An 18,077-nucleotide genomic window follows, 5' to 3' on the forward strand; every position below is an offset into this window, starting at 1 on the left:
TAATGTGTTCAGTGTAACTAATTCATGCACGTGTTTACCTGCCAAACGAGATCCTTCAGCTCGGGTCAAATTATTTACATGTATTCCTTGCCGCTTTTATCCAAAGCGAATTTATATGAGGGCGAATTCAACATTTTGCAGTCATGCGACACTATCAAAATATACTAGAATATTACGCAAGAATATTATAATTATTACGGTTAACTTTTTGAAAGGTCTTTAGGAAAATAATTTTTGAAAAATTAATTTTGTGGTCATAATAAAAATACTTTTAAGTCATAATATTTTAAGAAAACCAGACGCAGTGTAAACAAACTCAAAATGGAAATTATGGCCATAAAACAAAATCAAAACAAAACAGCTTAGGTTTCTGAAAAATACCGGCCTTTATTTTCAGTAAACAATGGTGTGTTTAATTCCATGTTTTCTTAGTCTGATACGGGTGCTAAAGACATATGCAGCCTTTTAAATTCATAAATATCACCTCCTTAACAGTATATAAATATCTTACTCTGGTTTCAATTAATAACATTTTAAAAATTGCTACTTAGGTCAGAATCAAACTTGTAGATTCCATACAGCAGTAGCAACTTATTTCACACACACAGACACACACACACTCTTTAACCATTAACAGACATACACAAAGATGTGAAAAAGTTCAGAAAAACACCTGCATGAAACTGAAACTTGTATTTACAAATAACATGAATATATCACCAATACCCAAAACAAAATTTTCATACCAGTCCAATTTTTATCAAATTGATTCATGAGGGGCAAACTGTATGTTGTAATAATGCTTATTAGATAACAAATCCACTTAATATATTGCAAACATGATACATTGTTTACTAAAAAAAATCATAACAGCACAACTAAAGAAAACTTAAGTTCAGGGAAATATTACATTTGCATTTGGACTTGCATAAATGTTATACATTGTAAAACTGACCCAAGTAAAAAAAATTGATAATCTAGTGGTGTACACTAATTCTACCACACTTACAAATTTGAAAAGATTTACGTTGTAATATAATGATTTATCATTACACATGTTCCTTCTATTTGGGCCTTGCAAATTCGGCAGACAACATTTAAAACTAAAGATAAAAGTGAAAGGGCAAAATAAATGAAAGGACGAGAGTCATACTGACTGGCTGATAAGAATACTGCAAATTACAGCATTACTGTAAAAGTAGTAAAGGTGGTTTGATTGCCATCCAGCAGAAAAGGTCAAGATTCCATTTCATCTCCATCAAGGATTGGCGGTTCAAAACTTATTAACTCCTCATAAGTCAAACCTGTGTGGAAAACAAACACATCAAAACTGTATGGAAAAACTGTACATCTTTACAGTTTAAACAAAAACATATTTATATGTTATATAGAATAATTAAAGAGTTTGGTTCCAAAACAAGATAACTCCGTGTACTAAAATTAAAAAAAAAAAAGTCTTTTTTATTGTGTATTCCAATTAATATACAATAACCTGCAGTTGGTTTGTTTTGATTTAAGCCTTTATAAGTAAAAAAATACAGCCAAGTAGCACGATAAAACTTTTTGATTAAAAACGGAGTTCTCTCGTTTTGGAACCAAACTCTTCAATTATTGTTTTAAATGTTTTCTTTTTTTACAATAGCACACATAAAATATCACTGTATTGATATTCTGAGAACCAAAGGAGATTAACAAAACAGTAAATTTTGCATATTACACAAAATTGCACAAAAAGTGCTATTTTACACATAAACAGAGCGTTATTTTCTTCTTAAGTCGACTCACGTTTCCACTCTTCAATATCAAGCTCGCGACTCTCAAAGCTCTGGTCAAATGGATCAGCCTCAGGCTCGTCATCCGGGTCATGGTACTGGGCAAAGTATGGGTGTGCCAGAGACCCAGCAGCTGTGATGCGCTTATCTGTGTCCAAAACTAGCATCTTCTCCAGAAGGTCCACAGCTATAAAGGTAGAAATAACACTTTTTCCCCAATATCTGAAAATGCACAAACTAAAGACTGCATATGAAGAGCTCAGATCCAACAGCCACTAAACGTCACCTATTCGTCAAAAATAAGATGATATAAACAGAATGCTCTCAGCACGTATTACACCTTAATCAAATATTTTTTCTTCAAATCCACTTAATCCTGGTCATATGCCATTCAGATATTTCGGTTTGTTGGAAGAATCCATTAAGAGTTTGATTAAAAAAAGCTAAGTTACAAGAAAACGTGTCAGACGCACAGTTCTTTGTGTTGATAAATAGTAAATATTGAACAAAAACACAAATACGTATACATTTCCACATTTATTAAATCAATAAAAGTACCTTATTTACTGGCAATATTTATTTATTTATTAGTGCTGGGCAAAAATTAATCTCGATTAATTGCATACAAAATAAAAGCGATTTGTAACATAATATACAAGTGGATTCTGTGTGTAATTATTATGTATATATAAATACACACACATCCATGCAAGTATTTAAGAAACATTAACATGTGTATATTTATAAATAAATAAATATAAAATTTCTGAAATGTATACATGTATGTGTGTGTTTAAATATACATAATAATTACACACAGCACACACACATATATATATATATATATATATAATGAAAAAACTAACTTTTATTTTGTATGTGATTCGTGATTCATCTTGGCCAGCACTAAAAATTATAAAATAAAATTTTTTATATTAATTTCCCAATACACACAAGCCTACATGGCTCTTTACCTTGTGGATTAGCCCCAATAAAGACATCAGCAAAACTCCTCTTGGGCATGTGAGGAAGGGAACTGATGTAAGTACGAGCCTGTGGATCGAAACGGATGAATTGTGAGCAAATCAGTCAATCAAATTTGAAAAGTTAAAGGGATAGTTCAACCAAAAATGAAAATTCTGTCATACTTTACTCACGCTTAAGTTGTTCTAAACCTGTATGAGTTTCTTTAACCAGTTGAACACAGAAAAAGGTGAGCACAAAAGTTGACGGTACCCATTGACCCCCATAGCATTTGTTTTTCCTACTACAGAAGTCAAACAGTAAGCACACAGTTGACTGTACCCATATTTATCAAAATACCTTTTCATGTGTTCAACAGAAGAAAGAAACTCATACAGGCTTGATCGTGAGAAAATTATGAACTATCCCTTTAAGCTGTATTTGTTTTATACAGGCCAAAAATCATGCATGTTAGCAGTTGACAAATCAACAATAACAACAACTGCTGTGTTTTTTTACATACATTGCTAACCTTGTGAATCATAAAACCCACGGTGTTAGTATGCGGTGCCAACTGAATAATGCAACAAGCAAACAGCTTCAGAAAGCATAGGTGTCTGTAGTGGCGACGACAGTGATTTCAGCTCACACAAATCATTGAATAAATGCATGACAGAGTACCAAGCAGTCACCCCCAGAAAGAGCGGAGAAGATCCTACTATCGATACTGCAACTGTTAAACGCATTAATTCTATATGTGCATGTATTTACTGTATAGAAAATATAAAAAGAACCAAGATAATGAGAAGTGAAGGGCATGATGGGTATTCTGCACATGGGAGCTGGGCCACAGTGAGCTCACCTCATGGCTAGGCATCCTGCTAATAAGAGAGGCAGGTGGAGTTCCTGTCAGTCGCATTATCTGTTGAAGCTGGTTTATATCTTTGAAGTCCAGGTCAAGGAGTTTAAATTAAGCATAATGCATATCTATTAAAGGGGACATATCATAAAAAACTGACTTTTTCCATGTTTAAGTGCTATAATTGGATCCCCAGTGCTACTATCAACCTAGAAATTTTGAAATTGAGCTTAGTTTTGGTAAACCATTCTCTGCAAGCATGTGAAAAATAGGTCATTAAAATTTGGCTCCCCTTGTGATGTCAGAATGGGAAAATATGGCCCCTTAATCTGCAATATCCAACCACAACACTGTTATTCAGTGCAGAGATCAGCTCATTTGCATTTTAAAACACAGACACATTTTTGCTCACACCTACAAAGTAGAAATTTTAACATGCTAGAATAAATGATCTATATGGGATTTTAAGCTAAAACTTCACATATGTACTCTGGGGACACCAAAGATTTATTTGACATCTTAAAGTCTTGTGAAATGTCCCCTTTAAATGTTTTGCGGACATTACATTGCGGTTCTCCACTGCTCTAGGAAAGAAAGAAACGAAAAAAGAAAGAGAAAGATGCAGTTTGCACACAGCAGAATAGGTCATGCTTTGGATAGGAAGTGTATAATAGGTGACATAGATTAAGAAGAAATACTGCACAGCTACAAACAGGAAAGATCAAATCAGGCTTGTTAATTTTAGTCGTTCAGATTCAGTCAGACATTCGAAACACTGACATTAGGTTTCCGAATCTCGAAAATTAGCACACACACAAGCTTCTCGAGCCATGCGATATAAAAGAACCTCCAAATAACTCACAGACTCGGATGATATTTTCATTAAAAGCTCAGGTCCAGGAGTTCCAACTAGAAGCATAATGAGCTTCAACTGATCGATGTCTAGTAAAATGACATATAGGAAAACTATTGTGGCTTAACAGGAGAGATCTGGAGTCTTGAACTTAATAAACGGTATCTCATTTTGAAGATTGTCTTTTAAGGCAACACTAATAAAAGTTAGCTCACTGTGGAAAAAGAGGACGCCTGTAAAAGACAAAATATTCCCGTTTCAAGTGTGTTTAAGAACAGGGAAGCAGAGAAGCTTTGGTCACATTTGCGTAAAAACATGCAAGCTAGTAAAAAGTGGTTGAGTAGTTTAACTTTTCTCAACCAGGACAGCAAAAGCAAGTCAGAGGTAGCAGCACAGAGGTTTAAAATATCTGGCAAGTGTTTCTGTTCCATGGCTAAAGGCCCTATGCATTAAGAGCAGGCAGAGCGTCATATTTGCAAAGATAGAAAGAAAGCACGCCGCAAGTGCTGAAATATGAAAAAACATTGTCACTGGGCTGGAAATAAGTGAGGGAAAATAGTGCAGAAGGCAAAGAGAGGCATGTCATCTCCTGCAGGACAGTTTATTATGTTCTCATACTGATAGATCACACATCCTTGGAAACACAGTTGCATCACTGGCCATGGTCTGGAGGTGTAGCTTACGTAAGCAAAGAGGACAAAAGTTGAGTGTAAAAGAGGAAAGGTATACAGACGTGTCAGTTTGTGCCATAGTAGAACACACTGCAAGAAGATGAAAACATTTAAATCAGCACAAGGCTAAAAACTTCTTAAACGCACTAAATCAAGGGTTCAACCATTTCTGTCAAATTAATTTCCATGACATTTCTAGTTGTTAATAGGCTTTATGCCCAGCTGCACCACCTCCCGAACCCCAGCCAGCTCCCCGCCCCCTGTCCGCCACCACCGGACAAACTGATCAATCCAGGTGTGCCTGACCTCAGTAGTCACAACAACAATAATCAGACACACCTGGACTAATCAACCCGTCCAACAATGGCAGACATGAAACAAGGAGCCGGCCGAAGCCCAGGAAGCTGTGCAGCTGGGCACAAAGCCCATTGTATACAGCTTTTTGGAAAACATTTTAGCAGAAATTGCTGGAGTGAATCTTTGGAATTAATAGATCTAAACTATATTTTGTGGACAAATGTTTCCAATAAAGAAGATGTTTAGCTTTACAAGTATACAAACAATATCTAGGGAATACAATTATAGCTAAACTGAACTACAAACAAATGTAGATAACCCTAAAATATCAATTTTATTAATCATCAAAGACTAAATCTGAAAACCAACACTTAGTTTTTCCAGGTTTTTCATGACCCAGGAAATCATGTATAATACTGATATACTTCTCTGGCTCCCGAGCCGTGATGCAATCTACAGTAAGCATACTGCATGTCAGCAAGAAGGAAACAAGAGGAAAAGGATACGATCTGTGCCAGGGAACAGAGTCCTGCCTGTCAACAGCTCAGCCATAATGCAGCCCACTGACCAAATGTCCACTGAAAAAAAAACCGAGGTACCAACATCAGCACAGAAAGAGCACGCACAAGTTCAATCTCCTTACCCAAACAGATTTATCCTGATCCAAGGGTGTTTCAATAGCTAGGTTTCCATCCGCCTGATTTTATGCGCATTTTGAAGTATCACATATGAAGCGAGTGACGGAAACACCAAATATCAAATAAAAATTTGAAAATATGCTCATTTTCCAGCTCCCCTAGAGTTAAACATTTGATTTTTACAATTTTTGAATCCATTCACCTGATCTCCGGGTCTGGCGGTACCACTTTTAGCATAGCTTAGCGTAATCCAAAAAAATAACCGAAGAGTTTCGATATTTTTCCTATTTAAAACTTGAATCTTCTGTAATTACATTGTGTACCAAGTCCGACAAAAAATTAAAAGTTGCGATTTTCGAGGCTGATATGGCTAGGAACTATACTCTCATTTTGTTGCTGTAACATGGCTGCAGCAGGCGTAGTGATATTACGCACTGCCCGAAAATAGTCCCCGTGGTTACTTTCAATAGCAGGGGACTATTTTCAGGTGCTGTGTAATATAATTGCACCTGCTGCAGCCATGTTAAGATGTACAGGATGTAACTACTGAAAAGTCAAGTTTTATATAGGAAAAATATTGAAACTCTTTGGTTAATTTTTAGCGCAATGCTAATGGTCTAATCAGATTCAATGCATTATGCTAAGCTATGCTAAAAGTGGTACCGCAAGACCTGGAGATCAGCTGAATGGATTCCAAAATGGTAAAAATCAAATATTTAACTCTAGGGGAGCTGGAAAACGAGCATATTTAAAAAAAAAAGTGGTGTGTCCTTTTAATGCGCAAAAAAGTTTTTACGCTTGCTTGATGGTTTTTGACTTGTTTGATAGAGAGTAAATGCGAATAATGGGAGATGGAAATGCATTTGCCGAATAAAATTCTGACGTAGCAAACAAGTAAACCCAAGTGACTGATCGTCTAGTTGTATCAGCTGATGTTGTCTTTCCCATATATGGGGCTTGACATTGTCGTAATGCCCTTGCTGCTAGTGCCTGCATTTTAAAATTCAGCATTTCTTCTTCTGTGCATAGCGCTCAGTTTAGCAATTCCAAGCTGCCCTTCTAGTGACTTCAAGCGTGCCTTGATTTATTTACTGTTGGTTACTACGTTAACAATACGACATCACTCGCTCGGAAAACTTGATGGAAACGCGCCTAATTCGCATTTCTTTTTTGCGCATTTTGAAAAGATTTGCTTCACGTTTGGATGGAAACCCAGCTAATGAGAAAATAGCATGCAGAACTTGTGATATAATCCTATCATCTCAAAACTTTAGTTATTAACAGCAAGTAAAAGTTTCAGGGTCCAACTTTGCAAAAATATATGTTTTTCAAAAGTGCTAGAATCATATTGGTCTACTGATGCTTTTAATCAATTAAAGGGTTTTCAGATGCTTTAAATACAGGTTAATAAAATTATTGTTGTATTTAAAGGTGGTGTCAGCTGTATTCTTGTGATTCACAGACAGAGCATGATTACTTACAGCAACATTAAATTACACTCTTTAAAATTCCTGCATTTTGCATAAGCAAACAATAAACTGGTTGACCTTTATTGTATGACATATGGGTGGAGTTGCATTACCTGTCATGTTGTAGTGCATCCAGTTAAGCATGATTTCTGGTGCACGGTACCACCTTGTGGCCACATACCCCGTCATCTCATCGTCTGTGTGTCGAGCCAGACCAAAGTCAAGGATCTTAAGAAAGTGAAAGAGGAAGGAAGAGAGAGACTATTGAATTTAAAGAACGCAGCGAGTCTGAAGTAAGTGACATTTGACCAAATTTGCTACCAATCACCCACCTTAAGTTCACAGTCTTCATTTACTGCCAGATTACTGGGTTTTAAGTCCTGGAAAACAACAAGGGAATATTAATTTACTGTTTATTTCATACCATATTTTATTTACATTATATATTTGATATTTTATACAGCAAACAACTACAAATAGGGTAAGTAAATGATAACAGAGTATTACTTTTTGGGTGAATTTTGAATCCCTTTAAGAGAAATCAATTCTGTATAAAATTAAAAATACTTGGTCTCCTTTATAATCATAAGACAAAAAAAGCTTGGGCATGCAGCAAGGTTATGTCACAAAAACTGACAAAAAAAAACTTGTATGGTGCCAGAGGAAATACTTACTCTGTGAATGATGTCTGCCGAATGGATGTACTGATAAAAAAAGAGAGAACAAAAAATTCAGATGTTGTTTACACTAACACACAAACACACACGCACACAGTAAAATTCAAATCATACCATAATAAAAATAATCACTTCACAGAAACTTAAATTTTACAGGAACAAAAACTACGGCATGATCATCATCCATCCATAACAATAAACAATATACATGCTGAAAGCTGCAATCTCTATATGATGATATCAGACTAAAAATCTAACATTTATTTTTTAGTTTGTCACAAATGTAATGTCACCTTAAGTCCTCGCAGGATCTGATAAATAAGGAACTGCACATGATCGTCGGTCAGCTTTTGACACTTTACAATATTATTTAGGTCAGCGCCCATAAGATGAGTCACCAGGTACCTGCCAACCAGAACAGAAGAGAAATATTAGCATCTCACCAACTGTTATACCCCATCATCTCTGAAGTGACAGCAAGACCTAAAATGAGGGGAACATGATGTTCTGTTCTGGCAAATCTTTTTTATTTTACCAACAGTGATTCAAGCTGAAGCATGACTTCCGGTCATAGAGATGCTAGTGCCAACAGCCAAGTGTGTCGGATCAGTTTAAATAAAACACACAGAAGCAGCTGCATACATTTTTTTATGTTCTTAATTTTATCAATTTAATAAAAATGCCAGTAGAAGCGAAACCATAAAACGGTAAGGAGAAGAGGGGGGTGGGATCGAAAAATTATGCGAGCCAGATTTAATCCCGCATTAGCTTTATGTATGCCATATTGTAGAGAATAAGAGTATATGTGCAAAACACAAGATATCTCTGACAGCCAATGAAACAAAAATGAAGAATTAAAATAATATCCATTGAAGGATTAGTCCATTTTCTTAAAAAAATATCCAGATAATTTACCACCATGTCATCCAAAATGTTAATGTCTTTCTTTGTCGAGAAGAAATTATATTTTCTCATTTTAATGGACTTTAATGGACCCCAACACTTAACAGTTTTAATGCCGTTTAAAATTGCAGTTTCAACGGAGTTTCAAACGATACTAAACGTGGCATAAGGGTCTCGTCTAGCGAAACGATTGTCATTGTTGACAAGAAAAATAAAAAAATATGCACTTTTAAACCACAACTTCTCGTCTTCCTCCGGCTGTGTGACGAGCCAGCGCGTAATTCACGTAATTGCGTAATGACGTGGAAAGGTCAGGTGTTACATATATGAAACACACATTTGCGGACCATTTTAAACAATAAACTGACACAAAGACATTAATTAGTATCATTCCACATAAAACAACTTCGGAACGGTCCTCTTTCTCCACACTTGTAAACACTGGGGCGTAGTTTCGCATTCGTCATCCGTGACCTCTTGACTTGATGTAGTACGTGAGGTCGTGCTGGTGCGTCACAGGACCGGAGATAGACGAGAAGTTGTGGTTTAAAAGTGCATATTTATTTTTCTTGTCAAAAAAGACAATCGTTTCGCTAGATAAGACCCTTATGCCTCGTTTAGTATCGTTTGAAACTCCGTTGAAACTGCAATTTTAAACTGCATTAAACTGTTAAGGGTTGGTGTCCATTAAAATGAGAAAAATCCTGGAATGTTTTCTTCAAAAAACATAATTTCTTCTCGACTGAACAAAGAAAGACATCATCAATATTTTGGATGACATGGTGGTGAGTAATTATCTGGATTCTTTTAAGAAAATTGACTAATTAAGGAAATTTGATGGTTTTGAGTCAATACTGCTGTGATATATCTGATGTAAAACTGTACTGGCCTCACTAATTGTATTACACTAAAACTGTATATACAAAAACCTTATGGTATCACACAGATCTCTATACAAGTTTTGACAATGGGGCAGGGCTACAGGTCAAACAGAGACTGTGATTGGACACACAGCAGGGCTTAAAATAAGCCCCACTTAATCCCCAAAACATTCTCCACCCAACCGACACACTCAGCATTAGGAATAATAAACAAATATATTCCACCCCCACACAGATTTATAGCCTAAAAACAGCATTACAGATATTAAGAAAATGACGACAACTGTCACACACACACACACACACACACACACACAAATAAAACAACTTGCCGATGCAATGCAATTACACAAACACACACATGCACACACAAACTCTGAGAGAGATGTCATCTAGCACTGGAAACGTCTATATTTACAGGAAGACATAGCGTGCTCGTTTTCCTGGCAGAGTCAAGCACCCTGTTCCTGCACAAACGGGTCTGCTAGGTTTGGAAGGTGGGTGGGTGAGAGAGTATGGATGCCCTTCTTCCATCACTGTGAGTCAGGACTATTTTTAGCAGTAACATTGATTTTAAGTGAATGCAGCATCTGGTTTTACAACCTGGCTTCTCAGCAGCATTCCCCACTAACTCATGGCTGCTAGGCTGGAGCCAACAAGCACAAATAGCTTTGTCTCTGAGAGAAACCCCAAGCTCCATAAAACCGTGAGAGCCCATCTGAAAACACGCTTATGATCATGTAACAAAGAATGTGAGATTAATAACACATTATTTTGCTTAATGTATTAGGGTTAAAGAGTCATTATACTGCAAGGTGATGATGAATGTTGCCGGCACTGGAAGCCAAACCTTGTATTTTTTACACATAATGAAATCAAAGCTAGTTTGTGGTGGAACTTTTGCTTAGTAACGTAACAAAAAAGACTTACACATCATTAAACTCATCTAGGCTGGTGGCAGGTGTAAAAACATCCAGAAGGCCGATTACCTAGAAGCACAAATGAATATTGTTTAGTACAGCATGTGCCGTCTTGCAACAAGATTTCATTTCATAACCTGACAGGGCAAATCTGGAATTACAACATCTATTCCCTGTCAGATTGAACAATCCAAATGTTATTAAAAACTAATAAAAGAATGACCTAGTTTTAAACCTATATGACAGAATTATGACTAAATCGTTTTCCGGGCTACATTGAGAGAAATTATATTTCAGTCTAGGAGCAAAAGACACAAAGACAAGGATTTATATTATGAGACCATTTCCAGATTACCCTAAATCAGCTATAAACTGGTATTTTACTGTAAATATGCCATTACTTACTGACATGTTACAACTTTGTTGGAAAATTTTGCAGTACCGTTGTGAATTATGCTTTATGATAACATCCAGCACAGACAGGACACTAGTCTTGTGTGGTTTATTAAAGGGGACATATCATGAAAATCTGACTTTTTCAGTCAATGCTATAATTGGGTCCCCCGGGCTTCTATCAACCTAGAAAATGTGAAAAAGATCAACCCAGTAACTTAGTTTTGGTAAACCATTCTCTGCAAGCATGTGAAAAAATAGGTCATTGAAATTTGGCTCCTCCATCAGAAGGTGATAATGCTTCTATCCAACCACCGCTAGGGATGCAGCGATTAACCGGTTTCACTATTAACCGCGCTTTAAAATGTCACGGTTAAGTAACCGTAAAGCCTCCGCTACACCGCGTGTTTTTGTTTCACGCACGCACACACAAACCAGATCCACGAACCACCAAGAGCCGCGTGCGGCATGCAACATGCTCGTTAGCGCACTGTATGACAAAGCTCCACGTTTAAAATAATATGTGCGCGTGACACGTCTCTTGTTTGTTTGTGCATCTGGTGTGTGTGTGTGTGTCTGTGTGCGTGCATGCGTGCCTGCACGGGTGCGTGAAAGAGCCAAACTCCAATCGGTCTGTGCAGCATAAAAAACCTCCTCCTCGCGGATCAAATCCGGGCGGGGTTCAATAACGTTTAATTATTTTAACGCGTTAATGATTTATGAATTAATAGCATGAGTAAAAAACTAGTGATGGGTTGTTCGCAAACGAGCTGCTCTAAGAGCTGACTCTTTGTAGCTAACGAGCAGAGCCGAATCTTCAGACGCAGGCAGGGGTGGGACCGTAAGAGCCGGCTCTTCTAAGAGAGCCGAGCCAGAAGAGCCGAATCTATAAAAAGAGCCGGACTGCCACCACTAAAATGTAGAGCCGGAGCTTGAGCCGAAAGAGCCGAATCTATGGAAAGAACCGGACTGCCCATCACTAGTTAACACGTTAATGCTGCCAGTACAAAATGACTCGCAGAACCCAGTCCAGGATGACCCTTTGTTATTATTCGTTTTGAGAGGCTCTTATCATTTTTACTAATACTTTAAACAAATCAAAATAATATACATTTATTTAGTCCAAATATAAAATTACATTTATTCAAAAGATCATTAAAATGACCTACTACAGGTTTCAAAAGGCACCTATACTGTTGAAGTCAAAGCCTGCTAGGTTATTATTATTATCATTTGTCCAAGAATTACAGAAAAAAAACACACAAACTGAAAATACAAAAGAATTTAGCAATTGTTCAAAAATGTATTCATGTGATTTTTTACATTAATGTTGTGAAATAAATGAGTCCATAATAACCGTAATAACCGTACAACCGTGAGTATTTATCAGACTATAACCGTACCATTAAAATCTATAATCGTTGCATCCCTAACCACCGCACTGCCATTTAGTGCAGAGATCAGCTCATTTGCATTTAAAGGACACACCCAAAACTGCACATTTATGCTCACACCTACAAAGTGGCAATTTTAACATGCTAGAATAAATGATCTATATGATATTTCGAGCTAGATCTTCACATACGTACTCCTTGGACCACCAAAGATTTATTTGATATCTTAAAAAATGTCTAAAAAAGTGAAATGTCCCCTTTAAAGACCATATTTATTAAGTTGCCAAATTTAGCCAAACCGTAAAATCAGCCCATTATGCCTGGGGGTCATATTCAGATGGCAACTATGAACTTGCGAGATCAAACATGAATATACGTTTTTATGTTAGTTTTTAAAATATTATATAACGGGGCTGTTGAATGCTTTATTCTGATTGGTTGAGAAATGTTCCACGGCTATGCATTTCTTTACGATAACAAAAAAACTAATCTTTTAAAGGATTGTCCATTTTTCTAAAAAAAAAAAAACAGATAATTTACTCACCACCATGTCATCCAAAATGTTGATGTCTTTCTTTGTTCAGTCGAGAAGAAATTACGTTTTTGGAGGAAAACATTCCAGGATTTTTATAATTTAAATAGATTTTAATGGACCCCAACACTTAACAGTTTTAATGCAGTTTAAAATTACAGTTTTAAATGACTCTAGTCTAAACCATCTCAAACGAGGCATAAGGGTCTTATCTAGTGAAACGATTGTCATTTTTGGCAATAAAAAATATGCACTTTTAAACCACAACTTCTCGTCTTCCTCCAGCTGTGTGACGAGCCAGGGCGACCTCACGTAATTGCGTAATGCCGTGGAAAGGTGTTAATACATGTAACATATATGCAATGAACATTTGCGGACCATTTTAAACAATAAACTGACACAAAGACATTAATTAGTATCATTCGACATACAACAACGTCCGAACGGTCCTCTTTCTCCACACTTGTAAACACTGGGGTGTAGTTTTTCGATACATCATCCGTGACCTCTTGACGTATTACGTGAGATCGCGCTGGCGCATCACAGGACTGGAGGAAGATGAGAAGTTTAAAAGTGCTTTTTTTTCTTGCCAAAAATGACAATCATTTCACTAGACAAGACCCTTTTGCCTCATTTGGGATCGTTTAGAGTCCTTTGAAACTGCAATTTTAAACTGCATTTAAACCGTTGAGTATTGGGGTCCATTAAAGTCCATTAAAATGAGAAAAAAAAACAATTTCTTCTCGACTGAACAAAGAAAGACATCAACATTTTGGATGACATGGTGGTGAGTAAATTATCTGGATTTTTTTTTAAGAAAATGGACTAATCCTTTAAATGCCTGAAAAATAACCACCAAAGCAATGTCTGTGGTAACCATGGTATAAGCGATATATTTTACTAATGAACACCCGCAGTGAAATTACCAGCTTGGGTGGGAATTATTTTCAAATAATTCCACGGCACGTCATTAATTATTTCTTACGCATTTGTCACTTACCCATTTACCAAATTGTTTTATCTAAATCTAAATGCAGTACAGTAATAATAGTAGCAAGGGAAAACTATCAGTAAATAACATTATCTACTGTATGGCTTTATGTACGCAGACATGCTGCGCTTATCTGGTACCTATATAATGTCACTGAGAACATTTTCTGTTTTACTAAAGAAACTATGTCATATAGTTTGGGGACAAAATGAGGGTGAGTAATGAAGAGAAAATTATATTTTTGGAGTGAACAAATCCTTTAACTATTACAATGACTTAAACATAATCCTTAAAGGGATAGTTCACCCCAAAAATGTATATTCTGTCATCACTTACTCAACCACATGTTGGTCCAAACCTGTATAAATTACTTTGTTCAGCTGAACACAAAAGAAGATATTTTGCGCAATGTTTGTAACAGTTTAACTTTTGGGGCACCATTGACTTCCATAGTATGGAAATCAATTGTGTTCCAAAACTGCTTGATTATAAAGATTTCTAAAAATATTATCCCTTGTGTTTAGCAGAACAATCCATTTAGGCCTTATGGATTTGACAACATCAAGGATTTAAACTCACATTCTCATGTTTCATGTGCTTGAGTAGCCGTAATTCCCGGTAGGTGCGTTTGGCGTGGATAATGGACTGAAATGGCCGTGACAGCTTCTTAACAGCCACCTTCAACCCAGTTTTTTCATCATACGCTGAGCTGCAACACAGGAAAATATGATTCAAACATGCAGTCACGCTTTGCATAAGACGCTGATTTGTTGCATAACTGGAACTCAAACATGCTGCAGCAGGACAGAATTTAAAGATTGCTAGATGTTAAAGTCAGCATGCAAATCAAGGGCACTAACGTGCAATGAATGCTTCTGTCCCTAAAAAGAAACACATCAGCTAGGTTCTCACTTCCTTTATGGAGAAAACCAGAGATTTGCAAAAGGGAACTAAAGGGGGAAACACACGTACTGCATTCACATCACAAAAGGGCTAGAACACGAAGTCCTAAATAGCATATTTTATATAGTTTAACTTATAGGCCTAATGTTTTAAAATCTTTCAGATATAATGTAGCTGCTAAATATACTGCAAAGAGTGAGAGATGAGCATGGCACTTCAAACTGCATGCAATCTGTTCATCAAATATTCAATTACATGGACACAATAAGGCTCCAGTGAAACATAATCTAGATAGCATGGTTGCCTAGCATCAAAACTTCTAACAGTCACTTTGGTGCATAAACAACCGGTCTACCCTCAGTAAAAGGAGCCATTTAGAAAATGAGCATGGCCTTAAAACACCTGGGGCCTTATGTATAAAACTGTGCGCAGGATTCTTAATAAAAGTCTACGTACGCACAAAAGCCAAAAATTATGAAGACTTATAAAACAAAGCAATGTTCCCTTTATAAATCACAGATCACATGCAAGTGTGCATACATGAATCATCCTAATATCCCAACCTGCAAGCCCATTCTCCCATCAAGTTTGTTTTTTTATAAATCACAACCTTTGCACGAGAACTGACGTACGCACGTTTCCAGCCCTGTTTTGTGCGTACGCATGCTTTATAAATGAGCCCCCTGGCTGTTTAATATCAAACAGACCCTTCTGAAATCATTTGCAAACATTAAAGAGTGATGCAATGCATGTTTTGTTTTGATTTTAACAAAAAAAACAGAAGTGTTTATTTGTTGAAAAATATTACACACTTCCTCAAATACATAATCAGCATGTTTCTAGAACACACAAAAGATTTTTTTTAGTTAAATTATAAAAGTACCGTGCGAGGAAATCTCAGCACAAACCACCAACAAACTTCCTCATCACTAGTACAGTCACAAGTATTAAATAATCATAGGGTGGCAGAATTTTGACTCAACCGTGACTATTTCAGGCAACCACAAATATTGCGCACTTTTGGAAAAACAAGGGTATGTGTGTAGTATCTGCAGCTGTCCTTACCATTTTTATTCTGCACTTAGTAGGTGTGTTACAGGTATACTTTTTTCTGTTTTACCGTACACGTACACACACACACGTGTGATTGTCATGCGCATCTCATCAGTGAAGCATGTCTCTAATAAGATCTGTCACAAACATGATCTCTGCACGATCTAATGTGTTGTGTCTTATTAACTCACTGTCATGCATTGTGTGCAATACCTTTTGTCTCCCTCTTCGTGTTTTGTCCACTTTCCCTGCTGCTAAAAAAACTATTAAGCATCTCAAGTGTGCTCATCAATACTCCTAGCAATTTTTAAGAGTTAAGATGCCTTTTGAATTGCTTCTTTCTTTACCATTGCTTTCTTTCATTTTAAAGGGAAACGCCCACATTTCTAAGAATTTTCTTGGAATTCTGTCACTAGGAGCTACTCTTTGCACTAAGATTTGATTCATGAATATGGGCCTAGAACTTTTACTTTCATTTCAGTTATGGTAACTTTATAGGGATTATTTCTGCTATTTACAGAATATTCACATTTCTGAAAAATTACTTATATGTACGTTAATATTCAAACAAGGTGATAAGTAATTTAATCTTATGTTGCCATGTTAATTTAGCAAGGAGGTTTAATAATGTGTGGCATTTGATAAGAAAAGCACAGACAATATGGCAATGTGTATGACAAATAATTTTCCTATTTGTAATTATTTATTGTTCTGTTAATTGTCTTGTATATTTTAGAATCGTGACAAACCTACTCACCATTAATAATAATGATGATAGAGCAATCAGAGGCATCACTTATTAAATTAAGAAATAAAATAAGCTCAGTGTTACACTCCATCATTGGGTGTTACAACATTACAAGTGCATTGAATCATCGACAACGATGGTGATTTTACGAGTTAACTCAAAAAAACGTGAACAGCGAAGCAATACAGCGACTACGATAGTTATGATCGCGCTACAGTGCAACCGCCGCCCTAGGTAGGTAGCTCACTTGGATTTGAAATGCAGCCATGCTGCATGGGGTGACCTCATTCAGGACAGAGCCCACCAGATGTCCCCATTAAGACCACACTATCCTATATACCTCAAAACAGTGCATAAACAAATTTAATTTTATATTTTAAACCACCTTAAGACGGAAAACTCACATTTTAAACATTGCACTACACAGTGTGCGGTAAAGGTCCATTACCTCCAAACAAGTGGCATACATGCGCGCGTGATGGGAAATGCAACATGATTGACTTTGCATGTTTTTCACCACAAACGCACGCATTTAAAAAAAGATAAATTACAAAAAACAAACACGATTAACCGAATGTAACTCGGCGACTCTTGACCCTTCTTGTGTAGCAGATTTTAGTCTTATTAGCAAGTTTGCTAACGCGGTGCAACACCGTGGGCCCGTGAGAATAAATGGGACATACGTTCCGCCATCGACAACAACAGAAATATATTTACCAAACGGATCCATATGCACCAGAGCCGACCGGAGACAAGTTCTGATAGCGCACTGGGACCTCCCATATGGTTTTGTTGACGTCCTGTCGGTAGAAAGTGGGTCTTTCTTTCTGCGACATGCCTGCAGAACGAGCCCCCGGGGCGAGTTCACACACTTCTGCTTTTCCTCGCTTCGCCTGTGATTCAAGGCAGTTGAGCTGTCGTGCAAAAATCAACACGATTTAAAGTAGTAAACAACCTTATCGGGTCGAGCATGCACGCGTATGCTCGAAACAAATCGACTCCGTGAGATTAATTCATGCCAGTGGATCCAGATATGCTTGGAATGTGAGTGCTGGAAAGTTGCTCGGTTCCGGGTCGCGGTGATTTCACGCGCTATCCCGTGTGCGTCTCTCCCTGCTTGCTAATACAAATGAAAGTCACAGGAAAGGAAACGCAGCTTA

The 18,077-nt window shown here is 36.9% G+C and overlaps 1 protein-coding gene across 2 annotated transcripts; it reads right to left on the reverse strand.

The window, feature by feature from the left end:
- Nucleotides 1–362: 362 nt before the first annotated feature.
- Nucleotides 363–18,063, reverse strand: mapk14a (mitogen-activated protein kinase 14a). 2 transcript variants are annotated; one of them, XM_055169230.2, is made up of 12 exons: nt 17,635–18,063; nt 14,793–14,922; nt 10,914–10,972; nt 8,493–8,604; nt 8,197–8,226; nt 7,855–7,902; nt 7,636–7,750; nt 5,922–5,993; nt 4,457–4,536; nt 2,747–2,825; nt 1,786–1,959; nt 363–1,304 (listed from the first exon to the last, which is right to left on the reverse strand). In XM_055169230.2, the coding sequence occupies exons 1-12, from the start codon at nt 17,751–17,753 to the stop codon at nt 1,237–1,239; spliced, it is 1,086 nt and encodes a 361-aa protein (XP_055025205.1). In that variant the 5' UTR covers nt 17,754–18,063; the 3' UTR covers nt 363–1,236. The 2 variants fall into 2 exon arrangements, with proteins under 2 accessions (XP_055025205.1, XP_055025204.1); XM_055169229.2 differs by lacking the exon at nt 4,457–4,536 and adding an exon at nt 3,598–3,677 and having other exon boundaries at nt 17,635–18,062.
- Between the last annotated feature and the right edge of the window lie 14 nt (nt 18,064–18,077).

This window comes from Misgurnus anguillicaudatus, chromosome 5, assembly GCF_027580225.2.
Source record: "Misgurnus anguillicaudatus chromosome 5, ASM2758022v2, whole genome shotgun sequence".
Classification (NCBI taxonomy): Eukaryota; Metazoa; Chordata; class Actinopteri; order Cypriniformes; family Cobitidae; genus Misgurnus; species Misgurnus anguillicaudatus.

Excerpts from the sequence above, each read along its gene's own strand:
- mapk14a (XM_055169230.2), bottom strand. The coding sequence starts at position 17,753 with ATGTCGCAGAAAGAAAGACCCACTTTCTACCGACAGGACGTCAACAAA. Across the intron at positions 10,973-14,792 it reads AGCACATGAAACATGAGAAT|GTAATCGGCCTTCTGGATGT; the intron begins GTGAGTTTAAAT and ends TTGTGCTTCTAG. Across the intron at positions 8,227-8,492 it reads AGATCCTGCGAGGACTTAAG|TACATCCATTCGGCAGACAT; the intron begins GTGACATTACAT and ends TTTTTTTATCAG.